General features: G+C 35.0%; 2 protein-coding genes across 3 annotated transcripts; one reads left to right on the top strand and one right to left on the bottom strand.

Annotated features, from left to right (window-relative positions):
- Window positions 1–1,181: 1,181 nt before the first annotated feature.
- LOC135640158 (protein EMSY-LIKE 3-like) lies at window positions 1,182–13,628 on the bottom strand. 2 transcript variants are annotated; one of them, XM_065154339.1, is made up of 10 exons: window positions 13,183–13,628; window positions 11,845–12,038; window positions 11,656–11,765; window positions 11,319–11,568; window positions 11,056–11,220; window positions 10,903–10,971; window positions 5,226–5,471; window positions 5,086–5,154; window positions 4,941–5,004; window positions 1,182–1,671 (listed from the first exon to the last, which is right to left on the bottom strand). In XM_065154339.1, the coding sequence occupies exons 1-10, from the start codon at window positions 13,208–13,210 to the stop codon at window positions 1,547–1,549; spliced, it is 1,320 nt and encodes a 439-aa protein (XP_065010411.1). In that variant the 5' UTR covers window positions 13,211–13,628; the 3' UTR covers window positions 1,182–1,546. The 2 variants fall into 2 exon arrangements, with proteins under 2 accessions (XP_065010411.1, XP_065010412.1); XM_065154340.1 differs by having other exon boundaries at window positions 1,182–1,668; window positions 13,183–13,627.
- A 5,551-nt stretch (window positions 13,629–19,179) lies between these two features.
- LOC103971017 (uncharacterized) lies at window positions 19,180–22,807 on the top strand. Its single transcript, XM_009384942.3, has 3 exons — window positions 19,180–19,601; window positions 21,100–21,329; window positions 22,103–22,807. Exons 1-3 carry the CDS (start codon window positions 19,268–19,270, stop codon window positions 22,379–22,381), a joined length of 843 nt encoding a protein of 280 aa, XP_009383217.2. The 5' UTR covers window positions 19,180–19,267; the 3' UTR covers window positions 22,382–22,807.
- Window positions 22,808–23,646: the final 839 nt, after the last annotated feature.

Below are 23,646 nucleotides of genomic sequence, written 5' to 3'. Positions count from 1 at the left end.
TAGCTGCTTTAATTTTGATTTCGTACTTGAATGTGAGGACGATAAAGATGAGGGACTTAGCACGACCTTCCAATAGTCAGTCTCGATGTTAGCTTAGCTGGCTGTTTTAATTTTGATGTCGTACTTGAATGCGATGGCTCATTTAAGTCGGCTGATAGTACGACAAGTACTGGCAATGTGATCGAGAATATGAAGGGAGAGGTGCACTTCTGCTGGTTGTGCACCATGTCAAGCCTCTGATGCTGCCATGGCATGGCTGAGAGTCGAGCGCTTTTGGAAGGATTAAAGAAGGCCTCACCGTATAACTTTAGACCTCTTTGGGTCCGCTTTGATGCACAGATTGTAATTAATTATACCATTGTTCCATGGTTTTGAACGACTCCAGTCAAAGAGACAGTAGAGATATTTTACTATAGGTTCTCTTTTATCCATCCCTTTGGATGCAAAACAAGTTGGCACATAAGCTTTACAATTTCGAGAGAAATCATATATTTTCTTCTTTTTTTTTTTGAGGACTTTGGTCATTCTTTATGCCAACTGTCAAATGATAACATAGTAATATTTAGAGGGGTATTTTGATTTTTTAAATTAGAAATACTGTTTGAAAAAAAAATTATCGATTGAAAAATACCTAAAATACTTTTTTTTTCTTAAAATAACCCAAAAAAAAAATATATTGATCTAAATCTGATCCACTTATAAGATATTAAGAATTTAAAACATTATCCAATAATTTAATCTAAAATATTGATCTAATGAGATCGAATTTTATTTTCACCATTTACTATTTGTACAAAAGAATAATAATTTAAATAAAATGGTGCTAGGATTAAGAAATCACCAGAGAGAAATCAAACCAAGGCCTCGACATGGAAATAAATAACATAATTTCTTAGACAGAATAATATTGATAAAAGAACACAATCTTGCCTTTAAAGCTTGTCCGAATTATACTTATAAAAAATATCTATCTCTGATTAATTTAAATTTCACGGATTGCAGTCATTTACCAATGTGAAAAAATGGTAAGAATATAAATATATAGATTATATTAAAAAATATAAGAGAGAACAATTCAGATTCAAGCAATGAACAGATCGATACTCAATGCCATGGGAAAGTAATTTCTCAGAATTCTTCCAACTGATTAGCCAATGCAGAAAATTAAACTTGCCGAACACTGTAGAAAAATACGGGATTATGAGTTCCAATAAAAGAATCTTGAATCATCGCAGCCATTACATTCTTTACTCTCACTGTTTGCTTCAATTGGCTGATGCATCCACTCAAAAATGGTGGAGATGGTTAGAAACAAAGTTCCCGTAAAAGAATAAGCCGGTGATGCACTTCTTTATTCCCTTCGGATCAAATGGGAGATCACACAAGACTGCGTCTCCATAAATTTTCTTGGCATGGCTTTTGCCGTGCACATTGTCACATGCTACTGGTAATGTTTGGTTTCCTCCGGGTAGAATGATCGTTGCAGTTGTCATCGTCTCCTCCTCAATAGCCGGTTGTGGTGCCATCGCCGTCACCAGCTATATGATCACCATCTTGAACCTTCAGGGTCCTGAAAAAGAAGTGCTTGCTGCTTCCTACCATGCTGCCCCTCACCCCATGCCCTGCCTCGCTCTTTGCATAGTCTCTGCGACAACGGCTCCTCTCCCTCTGCTTCATGCATAAAATTTGGGTTACAATCAAGTATCATAATGAAAATTCCTTTTATCCAAAACATGCTGGCGAGTTAAAATGAATAAGCTGTCATGAGAAGTTGGATAAGCATCAAGTTTTAATTAGCAGCAGTAACTGGTGCGGCGCATGCTATGCTAAATGAAGCATCTCAATGAGAAATAAACACCTTAACAATCCATGTAATAGAAAGATATATGCAACAACAACAACAAAAAAGTCAAAGTCTCAGCTATTTGGGGCTGACTAATCTTTTGCAGCCATTGAAGATCATTAAAGATTTATATCTTAGTTAAGAATTTAAATCTTTATTTATAGTCTCTCATTAAAGTTTTTTTAGGTCTTCCTTTATCTTCTTAACAAGGTCAACAAAGTCGTAAGCCCAACCTATTTGGAGTTGACTACATGAATCTTTTGTCACGATTGAATATTATAAAAAGTCATAAATTAGTTAAGAGTATTGAAATCTTTACTTATAGTTCCTATTAACGTCTTTTTAAGTATTCATATACCTCTTCTCATACCTTGTACCATTTAACAGTAATTATTTTACCTCTTCTAACTATTGATCTATAACTTATCTAATTATCACATCTTATAAATTTTTTCTTTCGATCTTAAAGATACCCAATTATCACACAAAAGTCCTAATGTCTCTTATTATTTTAATTATCCTATTTTTACTCTATGAATAACATCTATTTTATTAAATAATTAATTCAAGATATCTAAAACTTTTACTTAATGAAACTTCTAATCCATCCATCATATATATTCCTTGTATTATTGAGATTACATCTTATATATTTAGTCTTGCCCTTATTTAATTTAAAAACTTTAGTTTTTAAGGATTGTCTACACAACTCTAGTGCCGAATTAATTTCATTTAAACTCTCATCAACTAAGTCAATATTATCAACTAGTAACGTAGTAAATGATTAGTAAATTCATCCATTATAATCAATATTATAATGTAAAAAGTTAGAGACTTAACACGGATCGTTGATAATAGTTCTCTACTAATAAGATACTCACTAGACAAACTCCCTATAGTTCTATACTATTAAGATATTCACGAGGCAAACTCCCTATAGTTCTATACAAAAAAGAAATTCACTAAACTTCCTATAGTTCTAATATTAGTGGCTACATTATCAAACATATCATCTATAATATAAATATAATTAGTGGATATATCTTTGTTTCCAAAACTCATCGAAATAAATCTTTACAAAGTCTATCACGAGTCTTTTCTGATCAATAAAAACTATATATAAATATTTCTTTTTCTCTCTATATTTTTATATTAATTTTCTTAATAAATAACTTATATTGTTGATTTTCCAAGCATAAAACTAAATTGATCTTCAAAGATATTTATTCCAAATCTTATACCACTTTCAATAATTTGTTCTCACAGTTTCATAGTATGGCTCCACATTTTTATAGTATGCCTCATAATTTCTCTATATATAGAATAATTTTGTATGTAACTCACAATTATAAATTGACACTAAAATGCTCTTCCTCTATTCATTAAGCATCTTCTTAAAACCTAGAATTTTCAAACCTTACTTAGATCCACACTCTTATCTATTTTCATCTTTTTTTTAACTTCGTTTACCTCACTAGTTTGAATTTTGCGAACAAATATGATTACTCACTATTATTTAAGTCATAAGTGGAACATTCATTAAATAATTTATAAAAATAATTTTTCATCTTTCCTTAATTTCGTTATCAATTTTGTTATCATTAATAATAATTTTTTGTTTTCATCTTTAAAACATATAGCATTACGTAAATCCTTGCACTTGCTTTTCCTATCTCTACCAATTCGATAAATATTCTTTTCTAATCCTTAGTATCTAACTTGTCATTCTAACAACTTTTTTAACACCTTTTAAGATTCTATGTTTCTTTTGAATTTCTCCTCATTTTTTATAAATTTATCAATCTTTAAGCATGATTAATTAATTTATGATTTCCTTGCACCATTAAGAAAATATCCTTCGTTAAACTTCTAATCTTATTAGCCAACGTAGTCCAAATAATATTAATATTATCCTGTTTAAGTTTCAAACGATCTTCATTTCCATCCAATTCTTAAAAATCCTTGCATTATTATTTTTAAAATTCTACCATTTAATCCTAGTAAATTTTTTTAATATCTTTTTCTTCTTCCATTTTTTACAACAAATACATAATACCATCAACCTATATATAACTTCACAATTCTTATATACAATTGTAACTAACATTCTAATGAGAAAAATGTCAAATGTTCATCTCACTTCTTAAAGTTAGTATTAATAATTATGAGACCATATGAAATGTAAAATCTAAAATCATACCATCATCTTCATTCAAACCATCCTAATCATTCCTTGAATGATATCGTCTAAGTTTTTCTAAAATTTTCTTTTTGTTTGATCATCTAATACAACTTTATGAGAATAAGCACTTATAACATTCAAAGCCTGTTTTCCTAAGATAAATTCTAAAACTATATCTCTATTTCCAATTTTTTTTACATCTATAAGATTGTTCTTAAGATCCTTATGTACAAGGATTTCTATATCATTTCTATATTTACCAAATTATAAACCAAGTACCATCAATTTCTCTAGATATTTCTCCTACCCACTTATCTCTCGTAAGCAAATAATGTTTATCCTCATAGTGTCTACTAATTTTAGCAGCTTTCTTGAAAGTGTTCTTAACCTAATACTATGTTCTTGGACTAGCTTCTTTACTCGCATTAGTCCAAATAATGATAAAACCCTCACCTACTTCGATGTGATAGGCTACTTCTAAGAGACGTCTTAGCCCACCGTTAGCATTGTGGGATACCTAATTGGTGAAGGTGCCTCGTGTTACTTCAGAGTGACGACCTAACCCTATGTGTTTATGAGATCTATGTAGTTTTATATTGGTTCTTAGTGACCCAAAGCAATCCTCTACCATTTCATCCGAGCTTGGGACCAACATTGGCAGTGTTGCTAGAAAGATATATCTAAAGAGATAATATGTGTAACAAGCCAAAGCCAACATCAAAGATGCAGCTAGTGTTCACATTATCTCAAAACAACTGTGCATATAGGTGATCTTTCATTGATTTCCTATGAATAGGAAAACATGCATTTTTCTTCATATACATATATTCCCAAGACAAGTAATATTTTTTTCACATAACACAATACAGCAAGGGCATTGTCTGTTTAAAAGTAAGATGTGCTTAGATGTATTACCACTTTCACTATCAGACACATCACCAATCCTTGCAATTGCATCGATCAGTGATTGTTCCTGCTCCTGTAGAAATCACATGAACCTAAAAGTTGAGAAGAATTTAAAAATAGCAGCAACCAACTAAATTTCTGAGTGTGTCATTACTTTGAGCATTTTCTTTGCCATTTCAATCTCTACAGGATCTGGAGGACTTGCATCAAGAACCCTCTCCACCTGCCCATCAAAGAATACAGTGAATCAAACAATCTCTGTAGCTCAGAAGATGGAATAATTTCTTCACATACATCCTTAACCAGAATCTTTGTATCAAATATTGTAATATCTTGAGATCCCTTCTTTCCAGTCCAATTCTGTGATGACATGTAATTTTTGCTGGATTGGTTCTTAGAGGACCCTCCACCTTTACCAGTACATGGAACGATGCCACCGAGACCTGAGAGCTGCTTTTTACCAGGTCCAGTTCCATGACGACCACTTGGATTGGACATAACAGGCTCCACATCTACCCACCGTATATCTTCAGGAGCAATCTGCCAAAAACAAATATTTCAACTAGGACATAGTGCTAAGAAACCTGTAATTAAGCTGCCAAATCTGCCAAAAAAATCTAGCAGGAGCTTGCAACACATATAAGTATTGTTAAATCATCAAAATTTGTTTTCTGTTCTTCCACTGTGCATGTGATATCGCCCCCAAGATTTTCCAACAAAGTAGTGTTGCTCGGCCAGCCATGTGCAATCAGTCTCTGCTCAGTTTGTTTAATGTCCGAGCAGTTGCTCAGGCAAACATGGGCCCAAGTAGTGTTACTCGGCTAAGCCACTGCTCGAGCTACATTGCTCGGCTAGTCCAATCCCTAGTGCTCGAGTAGTGTTGTTCGACCAATCATGTGCAATCAGTCTCTGCTTAGTTCATGCAAATGTCTGAGCAATTGCTCGGCCAAACATGGGCTCGAATAGTGTCGCTTAGCCAAGCCAATGCTTAAGCTACGTTGCTCGGTCAATCTAGTCCCCAGTGCCTAAGTAGTGTTGCTCGGCCAGTCATGTGCAGCAAGTCGCTGCTGGGTTCAATCAAGATTCGAGTAACTGCTTGGCCATACATGGGCCCGAGTGATGCTACTCAACCAAGCCAATGCTCGAGTAATGCTGCTTGAGCAGTGTAGCTTGGTTCAGTCATGTGCAGCAAATAACTAATTGGTTCAATCGAGATCAGAGCAATTGCTTGGTTCAATCAAGATCCGAGTAGCTATTGGCCAAATATAGGCCCGTGTGATGCTGCTTGGCCAAGCCAGTGCTCGAGTAGTGTTGCTTGAGCAGCGCAGCTCAGTTCAATCATGTGTAGTAAGTCACTACTCGGTTCAGTCATGTGCAGCAAGTCACTACTCGGTTCAATCGATATCCGAGCAATTACTCGGCCAAACATAGGCCCAAGTGATACAAGGTCGAGATCCCTTGTCTAAGAAGGAAAAGAGAAGAATTCCTTCTTTTGGAGGCGAAGGTAAGTTTCTTATATGGAGTTTATAGTAATCGGTGTGTCATAGGAATCATGGTGTGAGGTTAGGGAGGACCTCTAGAAAGTCATGTGGAGTCAAGAGATGTATCCTCATAACATGCACTAATCTAAATCTGGAGTTGTTAGTGATTTAAATAGGCGCTCGGGCACTCGCCTAGGCACTCGGGCGAGGCGAGGTGAGGCGAGGCCCGAGCTCCTCGTGTGTGGACCAGGCGGCGAGCTTCAATGATGTGCCGCCCGAACCCAAGCGTTGGGCACTCCAGGCAAGTGCCCGATTCAAATAAGGCAACTGAACCAGACTTTTAAGTCTAGTTCGAATCAACAGTAGTTAGTTGGTTCGATTGAACCAACTAACACAGTTACTTACCCTCAAAACCGACACTTCACGCCTGCGTGACCCCGAACCAACCCTAGCATTGCTTCTGTCTCCACCACTAACGCTTTCTATCGTTGCCTCTGCCACAGACGTAGTGGACCGAGCCTTCCTCTGTCGTCGACGAACGGGTCCAACAGCCTCACAAGAGCCTATAGTTTCCTTTCACCGTCGCTCCGTGTGCAGTTCCTTAACCTATCGAGGGAGAGGACCGTAGGTTCCTCTGCCACCGATGGACTCCCTCTGGAACTTTCGCCCCTACCGCTACTACTATCCGCAGCTTCCGTCGTTGCCACTACTATTGTCCGCAACTTCTGCCGCTGTCGCAGCTGTCTTAAACTAATCCTTCGCTGCTGCTGCCAGCTTCTCACTGCTGCTGCTGTTGCCAGCTTCTCATCACTGCCTCTCCTTCCCACTTTCCACATTGTCGGTGACAATTTTATCCCCTTACTAACAATAAATAGTTCTTTTCTCCCCGTCTAACTACTGTTAACAGTAAATAATATACCGTTAATAGTATATTGTTAACTACTGTACAAAGTTATCTTTTTTACTAGATTGATAATATAGATTTTAATAGTCAAGGCTTGTTGCCACCGAGGGTTAGTCGTGTACAAAATGATACTTGTGTTGTCACATCATCGATCATTGCATAAGCTTGTCAAAGTAGACGTTGAACTGCATTGGCCAATTGGATCGAGGTCCCTTGTCGCTAGGATTAGTCGTGCATGAGGTGATACTATCATGTTCTCAATTGATATAGAAGTCAAACACCCTTGCCATGCTGAGGCCCTGAGCTAAGCTTTTAAGCTTACAACTATAAACTAGTATAATCAGATGCATTCCGGCATGAGCTTAATGAGCTTGACCCCGTTTGGGGATAGAGATAAAGGTCCAGTTGCAGATTTAGTATTCTTGGATGCCCCTATTGATGAGAAGGTCAGGGAGGGCCCACATACCATGCCAGCAGGTCTGAGATCACCTGGAGGCTCAGGTTAGTATCTTATCCATCACAGCACCAAGTTTGACCATATTTAGATAAGGTGTAGTGGTCCTAATCAGACTAGGATTTTAACAATCCAGAATAATCTTTATCTACTCAGACAAAGCCCAACACAACATACACTCATATTGATAGAAACACAGGAGCAGTAACAAAATCAGGAAACGAAAACTAACACCTCTCCTTTCCCTACTCCAATTAGTACTCAAGAAGAAATTGGTCAGGTATTGTAAAATCCTATCTGAAGCAGATTTGTGTTATTAGGTGAGAAAAGTACATAAATAGGCAATTTCATGTAGCTTTTAAGGCATAGAATTGAAACACTATTCTTAATGAAATCTCTTCATCCAGAATCCCTCTCTACTTATCTTATCCTACCTCTTCTCTCTACTTGATTTATTTTCTCCCTCTTTTCTCTCTATTCCCTGCCTTGGAGAAAAAAAACATAAATATTTCTTCCCAATCAGCTTCTAAATACTGCATAATCATCATGGCTAATATTCTCTCTCTCTCTCTCTCTCTCTCTCTCTGTGATGTCTTTTCTCCCTCTTTTCCCTCTATTTCCTGCCTTGGACGATATTTTGTTCTCTGCAAGAAAGAGAATGCCTATTTTCTTTTCTCCCTCTTTTCTCTCTATTTCCTGCCTTGGACAATATTTTGTTCTCTGCTAGCAAGAGAACACCTGATTGGAGTCAAATGCTGTCAGTTTTGGCCAATATTTAATTTTAACCTCATTGTGACTATGATTATATCCTTATATCTTATTTGGTGAGATATCTAATTTCAACCTCATTGTGACTATCAGTTTGATCTAGTGTGGTCAAGCTAGTGTCAGATCCTAGCATCGCTTATATCTAATTGATTGTTGATAAACAATTGCCACCAATTTGAACACAGAAGTCCTAAATTGAAAATTCTGTTGTGATACTGGTTCACATGTTCGACATTAAGAACATGAAATCATAGACCACATATTGAACTGTCAGATGATGCTGCAAAAGGACTAGTCCATAACTAGTTCAAACTGCACAAATATATATTTCACAACAATAGGAACAAGAAGTCATATGGTCCCAAATATTGGGAGAGGGCTACAAATATATGTATATATATATATATATACATATATATGTATACATGTATACATATATACATATATACATATATATACATATATACATATATATATATACATATATACATATATATATACATATATATACATATATACATATATATATATATATACATACATATATACATATATACATATATACATATATACATATATATATATATATATATATATATATATATATATATATATATATATATATATATATATATATATATATATATATATATACATGTTAACTTGTATATAAAGCAAAAGAAATCTGACTTTTTTTATCAATGGCATGCAATATAAATCAAGATATGAGGTTATCAGATGAGTCAAAATATGTAAAATATTATACAATTTGTGCAATCGAGCTGTTCAAAAATGGACCCCATGCCAAGATATCCTGCTATGGGCCCACCTTCAAAACCATAAAAATTCTGCAATCAAGCTGCTCAAACATGGAATATATACCGAGGATATCTGCCGTTTAGGTAGGCATTGACCCACATATCGGGTGTGTGAAAAATGGCCACTCCTGAAAATTTTCAGGGGCAACTTGGTCCACCTAAATAGCTTTAGCCTGTGCCAAGGTATCTAAAAGTCATACTGAAGTTTGTTCTGCAGACTACTTGGATTTTCCAAAAGCATAGTTCAATCAATTGGATATTTAGATACCTCATCTAGAATAACTAAAATATTCATACTTCAGCATCAGCTTGTTTCTCTGTTTTCTAAATGACTTTTACCTCAGTCAGAGAGAATAAGCAAGAATTAGGAATGAATTAGTCTATCAAATATGGTTTCATGAGCATTAAACGGAAACAATTTTTCATAAGAAAACAGATTGTCACTATTAACATAAATGAACCAGCATTAAAATATTTAAGAGCCTTCATATGAACAAAATAACAGAGCTGTATTATTTCTTCTAGATGAAAGTTACAGTGGTAAGCAAAACATGAAATCAATAACTATAGAGAAACAGAAACAATAAGATATATGAACCAAAGCCATATAGCAGATTGAACTTGAGGTAATAGTGTAACATGTCTTTCACTACTAATGTTTGACAAAAAAGATCTTAAAAGCTCAAGGTGCACTAAGGCTCCAAGGTTTCATGGAGCCTAGGCACGATGTGTTGCACAGACACATTATTAAGGTTAAGAAAAAAGAAGTCCATAAAAAATAATTTTAAAGAGGACATTAAATATAAAACAAAGTTGTGATTATCAATCATTATTATCTAAATAAACACTTGTTAGCTCAAAGAATAATAGTTTTCAAAGTTTAAATCCAATTATGTTAATTATTATTCCTCTTTGGTGTAGGAATATTTTCTCTATTGGTAGCAGCTCCATTTTCTCAAATAATGAAATATAAGAAATATTTTAAAAATAAAAATTCTATTTGATCTCTTGTATTACATATTACAATTAACAATGAAGACAAAGATAAAAAGAATATCTAGTTGCTAAAGGGGAGCTGCTTCTAGGTGTTTGACCTTTCAAAAAGCTCATTAAGCACATATCTGAAAGTAGTCTTAGATGAAGCCTATCAGATCAGGCTCACCTAGAGCAAATCTTAGGATCTAAGCCTTATGAAACAATGCATTTTAGCATCCATAAGATGTCTTTATTTTCAGTAATTCATAGACTAAATATAGCTACTCAAAACAATGATCAAAATACACATAATTTATCCACACTCCACTGCGGTGAAAAGATCAAGTTCATAAATTACGCAGAGAGAGAAGAATGAAGCAGACCTTAAGTCCAAAATCTGTACAAGACAATATTTTACTACGAACAAAGGACAATACGGATAGCAAGAAAAAGGAAGCCATGAAATCAGCATCCTTAATAATAAATAGTTGCAAAGCTCCAAAGAAGCAAAAGATATAGCAATCCAGGAAAAGAAATAATGTTATACTAAACAAATGGTGAATTAGTTTACCTCATTGAGATTGACCCATTCCCATGTCTCATTGTCTGTGTGGATGTCATACACAAGAGCATGTAAACCCTGACAACAATTTGAAATTAGTAAGACAAACGCTAGCAACTGGCACATAAATAATGAAGTCCTAATACTCCAGACTGAAGCAACCTCACGAGGTTTATAGTCAATTATAACAGCTTCATAGAAGTTATTATCATCAGGCCACCTTGTCATGATTTTCCGTCCAATCAGTGAAGCATTTGCTGCAGCTTCACCAGGTTTGGTTGCTATGTTTTTAATTTGATCCCTGACACTTGAACCAGAAGAAGGATTCTGCAAGGACCAAAAATGCACTTAGATCAAATAAGCTGAATAACAAGAAAATGTCTACAACTAACAAACAAGGACAATGTTTAAATTATTTAATTTACTGGTTTAGTCTTCTTGGTTTTGGCCCCAGCTACATTTCCTTTTCTTACAGTTGACGCTGATGGATGCATGGAAGCAGCACCTGGTTGCGAGTGCAGCTTGGGGAGATAGCCACCCGGTAAGGAAGCTGCTGAGTTAGATGTCTTTTGCCTTTTTTTAGAAGCTGAACCAGATGGGCTGGGAACCAGATCATGTATACTTTGAGCATTATTAATTAAATTAGATTGTCCTCCACCTTCCTGCCTCCACTCCCTGAATTTTATAAAAAAAGTTTAACAGATATTTTATATGTTAACAAATATATGAATAATGAAGATGGTATCTCAATCACAAGCAGACCTTATTCGGTGAATGATATCATCAGTGTTAACCCTGCGTAACAATTCTCTATGTTCCTCATTGGATAGTCTCAGTTCTTTCCTCAGTTCAGTAATTAAACCTTCCTTCTCCTGAAGAAATTTATCAATTCAGACTAAAGTACCAAAGATAGAAAAAAACAGAAGTAATTATTTCTGTTTTGATGAATACCCAAGAAATAGCATCTGATTGGGCCTTAAATGCCCGAAGAACAGAACAGTATGCTTCTTGCTCAAGCTGATGTATTACGCTCTCCATATCATTCTGCATCCTAGAGCATGGAGGTGCAGCAGCAGTAGTTTTTCCACTACCAGTAACAGGCCCTCCGCGATTGTGAAGAAACGGTGGAAGATCATCATCAGTTCCTGCAGTGAAGACAAATAAGCTAAATTAGATCAAAATACAGATGATAGCACATAGGAAACTATCACCACAAGCTACCAAATGCAACAAAATTCAACACTTTAACATATCTGTGTAATCATTGTTTGGATTTTGGAAAGATGTTTGAAGAAAATGAATTATTTTTACACTTGATTTGTTAGCATTGAAAGTGGTTGTGCAGCCCTCCCCTACTGCTTTTTTTTTTTTTTTTGACTCACTAAAATAATGAACCAAAAAATATAAGATGAAAGATGAAAAAAAGCTACAGGAGGAGTACAGATACAAGTACAACCCAGTTGATAGATTGAGTTCAGTCCCTACGATGTACTCATCTCAGATATATAAATGGTGCTTAAGAGAAGCTTCCTACTTTACATATAAGAAGTTCCAGCAGAATAAAGCCAGCATCCATATATATTCAGATGATATCACCAAAATAATTATTTTTCCTGCACGCCAAATATTTTGGAGACCACCCCAACTCAATTTACCATAAGTCTGAAGCCCCTAATTTTCAGAGGAAAGAAAATTGAGAAACCTTTATATCAGAAAAAGAAGGGAACACAAAGCACTAAAATGTTACTTCTCAGTTGTCTTTAGGAACAAAATATTCCTCTTTTACTTCTTAAGTAACTCCAATATCATGAGGCACTAAAATGTCACTTCGTAGTTGTCCTTAGGAACAATAAATTCCTCTTTGCTCGTCAAGTAGCTTATGCAATTCATGGTTTTCATGCTTCTGCATTATGGAATTTATCTTCAAAATGAACTATGACAAGATTCATTCTTTCTTCTAGTCAAGTTTGACTCCCAATAGGCGCATTTGCATAGCAAGCTAGTCATGAAAGAAGAACGTTTAAGTAGCACGTAGTTTCTTCTTTCCTACTTATCGATACTAGAAACGGACAGGAGTCCAAACCCTAGATCTGATTCAGAAGTCAAAACAAGATTTTTGACCCGAGACGCCGACCGCAAAACTATTCATAATCTACTTGAGCTGATCAACTGCCACTCGCACATATTCACCAGAAGAATAGAAAACATCAAGCCTCAAGAATCGTCGGCCAATTCACGCCTAACACCCAAGCACACGATCACGGCGCAAGCATGCTCAATGCAACTCACCGCTGCTATCCGTAGGGCCATAATCCATCGCCAGACTCCCACGCCAAGGTAGATCAGAAGAATCGGACCTTTCAAACCACCGAAACAGTTGCCGGCAAAGACGAGCAGAAAGAGGGAGAATAAACCAGGGGAAGAGCCGTTCTAGCCAGGCAATGTCCCACCGGATCGCCGCAGCAAGGGAATCAATCCGGCCCTGGGAATGCCGATTGGAGCGAGGACTCAGAGGAGAATTCGAGCAATCTCCGCAACGATCGGAGAGGGAGAGGAGAACGCAGGGGTTGAAGACAAGAGAGCGAGGAGGAAACGATAAAATAAGAGGGAGCCGGAAAAGGAAACCCGAGAAGGCGGACTTCAAAACCCTTCCGCTGCGGTTTAAATACCCTTGTGAGTTCCGGAATGGATCGGTGAGGAAAAGACGCGCTGGAAGAGGGTGACGGGGGTTATGAGATCTACTTGTGGCCGCCGCCCAGGGCGAGAGGAACGGCCAGGACTGGATCAGGTATACATAGAAAGACTTGATGATGACGTTGGCAAGATCATGTCCTTTCGTTTGCGGAATCTGCCACTTCGTCACTGCCTCGTCCGTTTCGGTGGGACAATGTTGCAGCTTACCGTAAGGTATCGTCGTCAAATTGTAGTGAATATTTATATTAAAATATTAATATAAATATAAAAATATTCTCTGTTGATTACATAATAAGTGCCATATACTTTTTATTCCAGCTTCCTTTTTTTTTTAATCCATCATAAATAGATACCAATTAAAAAAGATACAGATTTAATGGACAGAGAGGTCATATTGGATGTTTGGCAGATGCAATTTTTGTAAGGATCCAATAGGATATGAAATCTAATCATCGAAGAGGTTTTACAGGTGAAGTATTTTCAGGAATATTGGCATTGTTAGGTAATACAATCATTATTTTTCTATCAAACAAATTTGATATATAATAAATAACACGTCGATATAAATATGATGTTTAAGATAAATATGCTACATAAGGAGTGCTATATTTCTTTAAAAGATGATAGTAAAACAGGATATGACCTTTTGGACTTCGAGATGAATTTTTATTTTTATTTTTAAGCAGAGATTAGAGTAAAATTTGCACAAAATAGAATTAGACAATGCGTCTCGAAAAGACTATCCTAGAAAATAGATAATTTTTCTACTACCATGCAAATGGCTTTAGGAAAATTCCATCTTCAAAACACAATACTTATTACCTAAAATAATCAAGACTACAGTTCTTGATTACTAGAAGAATAAGAATTTAATTAAAAATAAAAAAGAAAGAAAGAATTTAATACTTTGTTTGCATTAGAATTTTCTCATACTTTACTATTTCACTATAGAGGAGTTTATGTAGACATTAAAAAGATGCCAAAATACCCTTTTCAATTATTCTGAAGAGTTATGACCTTTTTGGAATGTTCCTCCTCATTCCTTTTTTCCTTTTTTTTATAGTAAATTTCTTATATATAACAATCCCCCACTAATTTATATATAATAAAATTATAAATCAAAATGTAAAGTATGAGATATATATATTTATTTGGATGTAATTTGTGCTTTCTCCATGTTGGGCTACTTCAGCTGTTTTGTTAGCTTATCGATTTCTACTTGTAGATCTCCTTTCCTTGATCCGTCGTCAGTAACAGTACTCCCCAAGTCCAACTTGTTGGTGTCAAATCCACCATAGAAGTATTAAATGTCTTTATTCTTAGAAGCTGGTTTCTCCCAAGCTTTTTTTCTTTTTCTTTTTCTTTTTTTTCTTGGAGAACCATGTTTCATCTATATGGGAAATGTTTTTGTCATGGATGAAAATTTTAATCAATCAACACTTAAGTGTTGTATATTTTAAGATTTATAAAATAATTTTTATAAGCTAAGTGGCCATTGATGAAAATTACGTATGTTTTGATACATTTAAAAAATAATAGATGATAAATTATAATTTTTGTTCACTTATTTTTTGCATTTAGGTCTATATGTGTTAAAAAAATGAGTGAATTCTTAGTAATGTCTCTGTTTGACTTAATTCTCAAAACAAACTTGAAAAAACAACTAGGTACCTGCTCTCTGTTTTTCCCTTTATCCATTATTTCTCATGACCTATTACAATATGTTATGTCAAAAAATAGTTCTAAATTGATCAATTATCTCTTTAGACCGGTTATAATGTGTTATGTCAAAAATATGATTATTTGATTTAGATGTTGGCTCGAAGTTAATTGATATTTTAGTCTGCATCGATCTTTTATCAGTGTTGATAACAATCGAATCCCAAATGTGTTAAGCCATACAAAACTATATCAGGAGCATGACAAAGTATTTCGATACTTAAGTTAGTTTAAGAGTTTATATATCAATGAAGTATGGAGAGTGATAAAGCTGGAAGCATAAGTAGAACAAGAGTTTTTTTCTTTTTGGGATCATACTGGGAGACTTTTATAATATGACTCTAGGACCATTACATTTATAGATGTGCATTAATATCATAATAGTTTCACATATCTCCTAGCTCTGGTGGAGTTATGCTGCACCGAATCCAAGTAACATACAATAGGTACAACATGATCAGAATGATGCCATGTAAGTCATATGCAATGGAAATATTAGGATATTATAACAAGGTGTTAGCCACACGACATATGTCTTGCAAGTTGAGCTACTTTCTCCCCTAGAGGCAAGACCACCTATAATCACGTATGCCTAACTCTTAATAGGGCTTTATGGTTTAGATGATTGTCTCTTAAATTTGAGCCAAATAGTAATCTAGATATCCCCTTCGAATAAGCTCTTCGTTTATTACTTTACGTCATAATAATCATTCATGTAATAACCATGGTTTTATGAAATCTATAATAGTTTGACTGATATCTTCTTACTGGTAGTACCCTAAGTGGTCGAGGGGAGCACAATAGTCTGTTTTCCCTTATATGTATAAATACCTTTGTACATGATATAATTTGTGGTATGAATTCCCTATAGGGAGGGCTTCGATCTCTTTTTGACCTTTCGTTTCTTAGGCATTTAATATATAAATTCTTTCTTTGTCGATTTCTTTCCTTCAACTTTTCTCTTCCAAAAAATTGAGGATTCAATTATAACATGTTAGTTGGTTTCCTAGAGAAGCTTTGAGTACGTGGTTGGTAGTTTGGTAATCACAAACAAGAAAAATCTTGATATTGGTAAGTTACTAATATGGGTATTTATTAAAATGAATGGGTTGGGATCGAGACCAAACACACCTCGTCATCAAACTCTTAGCATAATTGGTTAACGTCTCATCCTCCTCTTATTGTATCATAAGCAAGGAGGTTATCAGTTTCTTCAAAAGTTTGTAACTGTTGAAATTTAACTCAAACTACATGGCCAACTAGTCAAATCAAATATTTGAGTCTGGAGGTAACCTGACAAACCATTCTCATGTTGCCCACCACAAATGGTCGAGAAAGTTTGACACATGAGGGAGTTGGTAGTTCTGATCTGTTATAATATACTCTAATGGATCCCAAATCTCATTGTTTGTCTCTAACACAGGGAGACATTTTTTTAGTAGGATAGGCTCCTCCTAAATATTTCTAATGAAAAGAGATCAAATGTATGGGTCAAGCTCGAGTTGCTTTCCTTGTTTGTTCTCTTTTTTTCTATCCTTAAGATGTTGGTCCATCTCGAAAAGGTGATCATGGACTTTCGGTGAAAGTTTGGCCGATTGAACGATTGACTTCTTACGCCCTTCGGTGTCCTTCTCTAGGGCATGTCGTGGGGACAATAACTTCTGATGAGCTTTTTCTAGAGGTAGTCCTAACTTTACCATAGCACATACGATAGGCATAATAGGTTATATAGAGATAATTAGTGTCACTAAGAGAGTTGAGCCTTGATAAGTCATCTAAGAAAGTTTTTGAATGAAAGAAAGTATGATTTGGACAACTCCCACTATGAAATAATTCAGCCAGGACGACGACACCAAGAGGGAATGAGATGGATTGTTGATTAATCGGATTTGTTCGATATGGACTAGCATGATTTTCCTAAGACATGTTGGGAAAGTCCTCCTAGCACTAAGCTATTATGTCAAAATCTAATTATTCAAAGACCTTGTTCTATGTTTGTCTCTTGTAGATGTTGAAAACAATCAAATCATAAAGGTGTCAAACCCTACAAAACTACACCGATGGTTTGCCCGATGAAATCCCTTCATATTTAGGTTAGTTTAAGAGTAATGATGTCGATAAAGTGTCGAAAGTGATAAGAACCAATAGAGTGAGAGATTTTTTTTTCTATTTAGGAAACTACCTAAGAGGGTTTATAGTGTAGTTATAGGACTATTATGTTCGTAGAGGTGCATTGAGTCGAGTGATGATGATTTCATGCATCTTTTGACTCTGGTGGAGTCGTGTTGTATCGAATCTTGGGAACTTACAATAGATATGACATGATCGATAATGTTCAAAAAATAATATTATGTCAGCTATACACGATGAAAATATTAGGTTCATGACGATGAGATATCAACCACGTGATGATAAAATATTGCTCATGCAAGATCAAGATGTTGGCCACATGATACTAAAAGATTGATCATACAAATCGATATTTTTATAGTATTATTAAAAACACTATAACTTTAATGGAGACTAATAATCACTCAACCAAGACAGCATAGTTCTTCAAAATTATAATAATAAAATATTAATTAGTTTAAAATACATCTACCTTAAATATTAATTTTTTAATATAAAATTTGAGGTTTAGTGAAAATAATTTATATAAGAATCTGAGTATTTTTGGTACGAAAACAAATAAGGTTTCGACATATTTAAAAATAAAATATGATAAATCTTCACTTTTTTCCTCACTTAACCCTAAATTTAGATCTATAAGAAGATTGAGAAAACCTTATAATATATGTTCTAGTTTATTATAAAAGAGTGACAACAAAAAATGTGAAACATTATTCGGTAACATAAATCTTGTAGCATTTTTTGGTTATTGAATCAATCTATTATGACTTTATCCAAAAATACTGCAGTGAAAACCTTAATTAGTTTACATCCCCACTTATCTTAACTATCAATTTTATTATAGATTTTGAAATTTCACAAAATAATTTTCATGAGAGGTTAAAGTAATTTTAGTACGTTTCAAGATAAAGAATGATAATTTTTTCTCTACTTAGCATTAAACCTAGGCATATATATTTTCATCAAATCTTATATATTTATATTTGTTTACTAGAAAAATATAATAAAAAAGATAAGCCATTGCGTAATCACAATGTTTTTGGTTCAGTAACCATAATACTATAATCGATTTAGTTAATTAAGAATGGTTTCGACCGACTCGTCGATTATTAATGAAGATATTTTTTTACTGAATTACAAACACATTAACTATATTCAAAAATACTATAACTCATTCTTAATTCAATTAAATTCTCACAAACATTAATTATTAACCTTATTTTATTTAGTAAGGTCTCATAAAATATTTTAGGATTTCAGATATGTATTCTTATTAGTTTGAAAATAAAAAAGATACAAAAAAATTCTAATAAAACTATTAAGTAAGGAGTAGTGACCAGAAATATAATTTAAAATAATTAGCTTTTAAATAGGTATTCTTATCAGTTTAGAAGCTATATATATATATATATAACATAAACTTAGTTATTATATCAATTATAATATTTTTGAATAAATTATTATTTTTTTGACTAATTCAAAAAATATACTAGAAGTCTTATCATTTTTAATTATAGATTGGTATTTTTTTGGAACAAAGAGAAAAAGAGAAACCAGAGGCACTGTCAGATAAAAGCAAAAAGATGGGGGGGTACTTCAGAGAATTCACGCCAATTAAAAAGTATCTGCGACATTCTTTTCGGTACGGTCAAACATTGACCTCCGTCGTCCAAGTTCCTTGTGGAGTGGCATTCACCGTAATTACCCAGTCTCACCATCAAAGCCATAAAACCCAGCTTTTGATCCTCCCTTACCCCATCGCTGCCTCTTTTAACTCCTCGTTCTTCTGCTTTCTCTCCGTAATCTTGGGGCAACGCACGGGGGGAGATCTATGATGGCGGAGAGGGCGCGTGAGCTCCGGCAGCCATGGAGGAGATTGGACGACAAGGTCGTGATGGTCACTGGTGCGTCCTCCGGTATCGGGCGCGACCTCTGCCTCGACCTCGCGAGGGCCGGTTGCCGCGTCGTCGCGGCCGCGCGGCGGACCGACCTGCTGAGGTCTCTCTGCGACGAGATAAACGGAGTGGGAGCGTGCTCCGTTGTCCGATCGGTGGCGGTGGAGCTCGATGTGAGCGCCCAAGAGGCGGTCATCGCCGCCGCCGTGCAGACGGCGTGGGATGCGTTTGGTCGGATCGATGCGTTGGTGAACAACGCCGGAATTCGAGGTAAATCTTATTTTTCTTTATTGGAAAAGGTACATCTGTGATCATCTTTGGTGAAGATTTTGGCACTCAACAAACTAATTGACTGTGACCATGTAAAAGAATGACGTCAAAGTATACTGAGAGGATTTAAGATTGGGGGATTTGTGTTGATAACGATAGAATGGATTTTTCTAGGGAAATACTGTGTGCTGGCAATCGAAAAGGATAGAGCTTGATAAACCCACTTTTCTCTGTTCCAAACAAATCAGTCCCGTTTTTAGAAGAGCTGTTTATTGGCTCTGGAACCGAAGGGCATTCATTACGGTTTAGATCCAATAGTGATCATATCTTTTTTTGCTAATAAAAACGTTGTTGTAACAACCCCATGTTCTATCAGAGAAAAAGAAAAAAGTAAGAAGCCATGTGAAAAAGAATATAGCAGAAGAAAGAAGAGATAAGCTGGCATTGCATAATATAGAGCAAGAAAGAAGAAGTAAGCTGACAGTGAATTACAGCTTAACCTAGTACGTTTTCGTTTAGTGTTCCTACTTAATTTAGTTAATTTTCATGATTATAAGATCTGACACAATTTTGCGTGTAATATGACTCTTAACTTAACTATAAATATTTAAAACTTACTATATTTATTATAAATAAGGATTTAAATGCACTTAACTTATCATATTCACTTTAAATAAATATTTAAATACTCTTAACTTAATTAAAGATATGACTCTTTACAGATCTCAATGACGACAAAAAATTTATGTAATCGGTCCCAAATAGTTGGGACTTTACGACTTTATTATTGTTGTTCTTTCTTAATTTAATATATTTTAGTTGAATGTTCCTACTTATAGTTCATAGTGTTTTGAGAAGCTACATGTAGAATTCATGTTAAATTCAGGTTGGTATTCTGATAGCATAAAGAGTGAACAGAGTGATGACTTCAAAAGAATGTAAAGTGATCCTACGACAGAATATTTTCTTAATTTTATGACATAATAGTTTGTTAATTATCGAGCATGCTTTACAAGGATGTTATTGCTGGAATTTCAAGTTTTGAAGAGCTTTGCTACTATGGATTAGCTCTCTCTTTATTCACCCTCTCCAATAACTAGATTAATTTTCTTAGGCATTTTTGACTTGCCATGTTTTCACTTTAGCTATAGATCATCATTCTATGGTTGCAATCTCACATGATACTATAATGGAGACATTAACCTTTTGTTTCCAGTGAAGGAGAATTTACAATAAAATGATCTTGGAATTTTCTTGTTCTGCTTTAGGCTTTCACTGTTTATTTGTTTTAATGCAAATTTGAGACATAGGTTACAGAATTGTTAAGTACTCCAACCAACCATAAGATATAAGCTTGTCAATTGTGATCAGCACTATTCATTTCGTACATGAACCGTATTTTCTCACATATTTTTAGTCTAATCTTTCACTTTAATCAGCCTCCAGTTGGTGTTAAATTTGCTTGTTTCCTACATCTCTAAATTGCTGTCTGTCCCAGGTGCTGTAAATTCACCATTGGATTGGTCTGAGGAGGAATGGAGTAACAACATCAGAACAAATTTAACTGGAACATGGCTAGTATCCAAACATGTCTGCAAACGCATGTGTGATGCAAAACAGAAAGGGTGTGTGATAAATATTTCATCTATTGGTGGCATTGATCGTGGCCATTTACCTGGAGGAATTGCATATTCCGCATCGAAGACGGGTGCAAATGCAATTACTAAGGTAATCTGTCTGGTCGAATCATGGATTGCCCATGTCTGTGTATGCATGTAACACAGCGTTTCATAGCATGGACCTTGCCATGGTCATGGTGCATACAAGGCACTGGCTACACAACAAAAAAACCAATTGATGGTATAATCTCTCATAATTGTTATTTTGGGTAAATTTGTTTGTTACTATGATAAAATTCTTTGCTATTATGTGAAAATGCAAGGATATGACCACTTTTAGCACGTATAGCTATGCCACATTATATAGATTTATGTGTGAAACTATAGTGAATGTTAAGAAGTTCTACAACTGTGGGTGTATGATACATGTGCTAAATGTACTGCAGCTAATCTGAAACGTACCTTTCTAATCATTTTTGCTTCTGTTCATAGATTTGCAAGTAATCAATCAAGTTGTATTCGACATCAACAGTGGTTCTCACTCATGATTTTTGCATGAGAGGAGTTGGACAATTGCTTATTAATGTACATAAAAATCTGGTATTCATTGGCCTCAGGTAGTAGATCTGATGCTTTTGATAGTAGGCTTCACTTGGTCTTTTGCTGTCTTTACATGGGAACTGTAAGGCAGACCTTTAACTGAGTTTAGTGTTCGTATCTTCTCAAAGTTCATTTTTCCTCTTCAAATCGATTTTGTTTTTTTCTTAGAATTTCATGTGCATTTATGGCAGTGTTCATGTCAAATTAACATGACTTTTTTTTATGGGAAAGCTTTATTCTTTTTTTATTGTTGATATTAACAATATTATCTTGCTTGAACAGGTAATGGCTTTGGAACTGGGAGCATTTAATATTCGTGTGAACTCTATAGCACCTGGATTGTTCAGGTCAGAGATCACTGCTGGTCTGATGGAGAGAGAATGGCTGAATAGAGTGGCTGAAAGAACAGTCCCATTAAGAACCTATGGAGAGTCAGATCCTGCATTGACATCACTTATCCGTTACCTTATTCATGACTCATCAGCATATGTTTCAGGCAACATCTTCATCGTTGATGCTGGCGTGACTTTACCAGGGATCCCCCTTTTCTCGTCCCTCTGATATCAGCTTTTATTGATGGTTTCTTGGAGAGATGTCAGTTGGTCCACAGATGAAACCGATGTGATAAGCATCCTACGTGTGCCTGAAAATTTGGATATGCGGAAGGTACAACATCACTGTATGTGGATCACATGCAAAGAACATATTGCAGATCACGAAGCATAGTTACCTCCCATAATTCCTTCATCTGATGCCACGTAGTAGTTGCTGCTCATTCGACTTTGTTATATCATTCCAGAGACATATTCCAGTGCATAATTGGGCCACATTCTAGAATTATCTTCATGGCCGTCCGGTTGAACTTTATTGTGAAGTATTTTTTCTTTTTATCCCTTATGAATTTGGCCAATAACTTGAAAACTATTAGATGGCAATGCTTCTGTTTAAAGTTGAAATATCAAATTAAGGGGATTACAAGTTAAGCTACATTACTTGAAAGTTGGTGTCTTTTCTGTTTAAGCTCGTCTCTGGAACAAAAGCATGTTCATCTTTTTCATCTATGGTTTTTTAGATCTTTCTTATTGTCATGAATACTTTTTGTCATAAATTTCGTTTCAAAGAGACCATATGTGAATTGCTATTGATCGATGTCATCCAATCTATAAGTTTAAATATGTAGATGAGACATGATCTATATGTCAAACCCAACATGCAAAATTAATTAGAGATTTGTTTTCAAGCGTGTTGCGAAAAAAGATCTGAACATATGATCCTTGCTTCGATACCGACCATCTAAAGTTCTTAATCGACATCATTCAATCTAAGAGTTTTAAGTCCATAGATAAGACATGAATGCTGGAGTATTTCACAAACATTTTTTGATGGCAAAGAAAGTTACTAAGACACAAGATGTGAGCTCATGATCAATTACCACAATGCAATGCCAACTCATGCCATGTCCAGTTTCGGAGCAGAGGAATTAAAATGGAAGAGCAAAAAATATAAAGATAAGAAAAAGAGAAGGAATTCTAGAAAACGAACTCACATAAAGAAACCATTGGTGAATCTGACCAGTGATCACATAAAGAAAACAGGAATGCAATTGACCTGATCTATTTTCTTAGAATATTGATATCATACCATTTGAAAACACTACATATTTCCATAGAATTATCAACCATTGCGGAGAGCCAACCTCCTTGGATGCTCGAGCCAAATTATGATCGAAGTTAGCGAGAATTTATATCCTTGAGAGTTAAGAGTAAAGCTTAACTATAACAAGACAATTAGCCTCTTTTGATTACAAATGGCTGACCAAGTCAACC

Source organism: Musa acuminata, chromosome BXJ3-6 (assembly GCF_036884655.1).
Source record: "Musa acuminata AAA Group cultivar baxijiao chromosome BXJ3-6, Cavendish_Baxijiao_AAA, whole genome shotgun sequence".
Lineage (NCBI taxonomy): Eukaryota > Viridiplantae > Streptophyta > Magnoliopsida > Zingiberales > Musaceae > Musa > Musa acuminata.
This window is presented reverse-complemented; position numbering and strand designations above follow the sequence as displayed.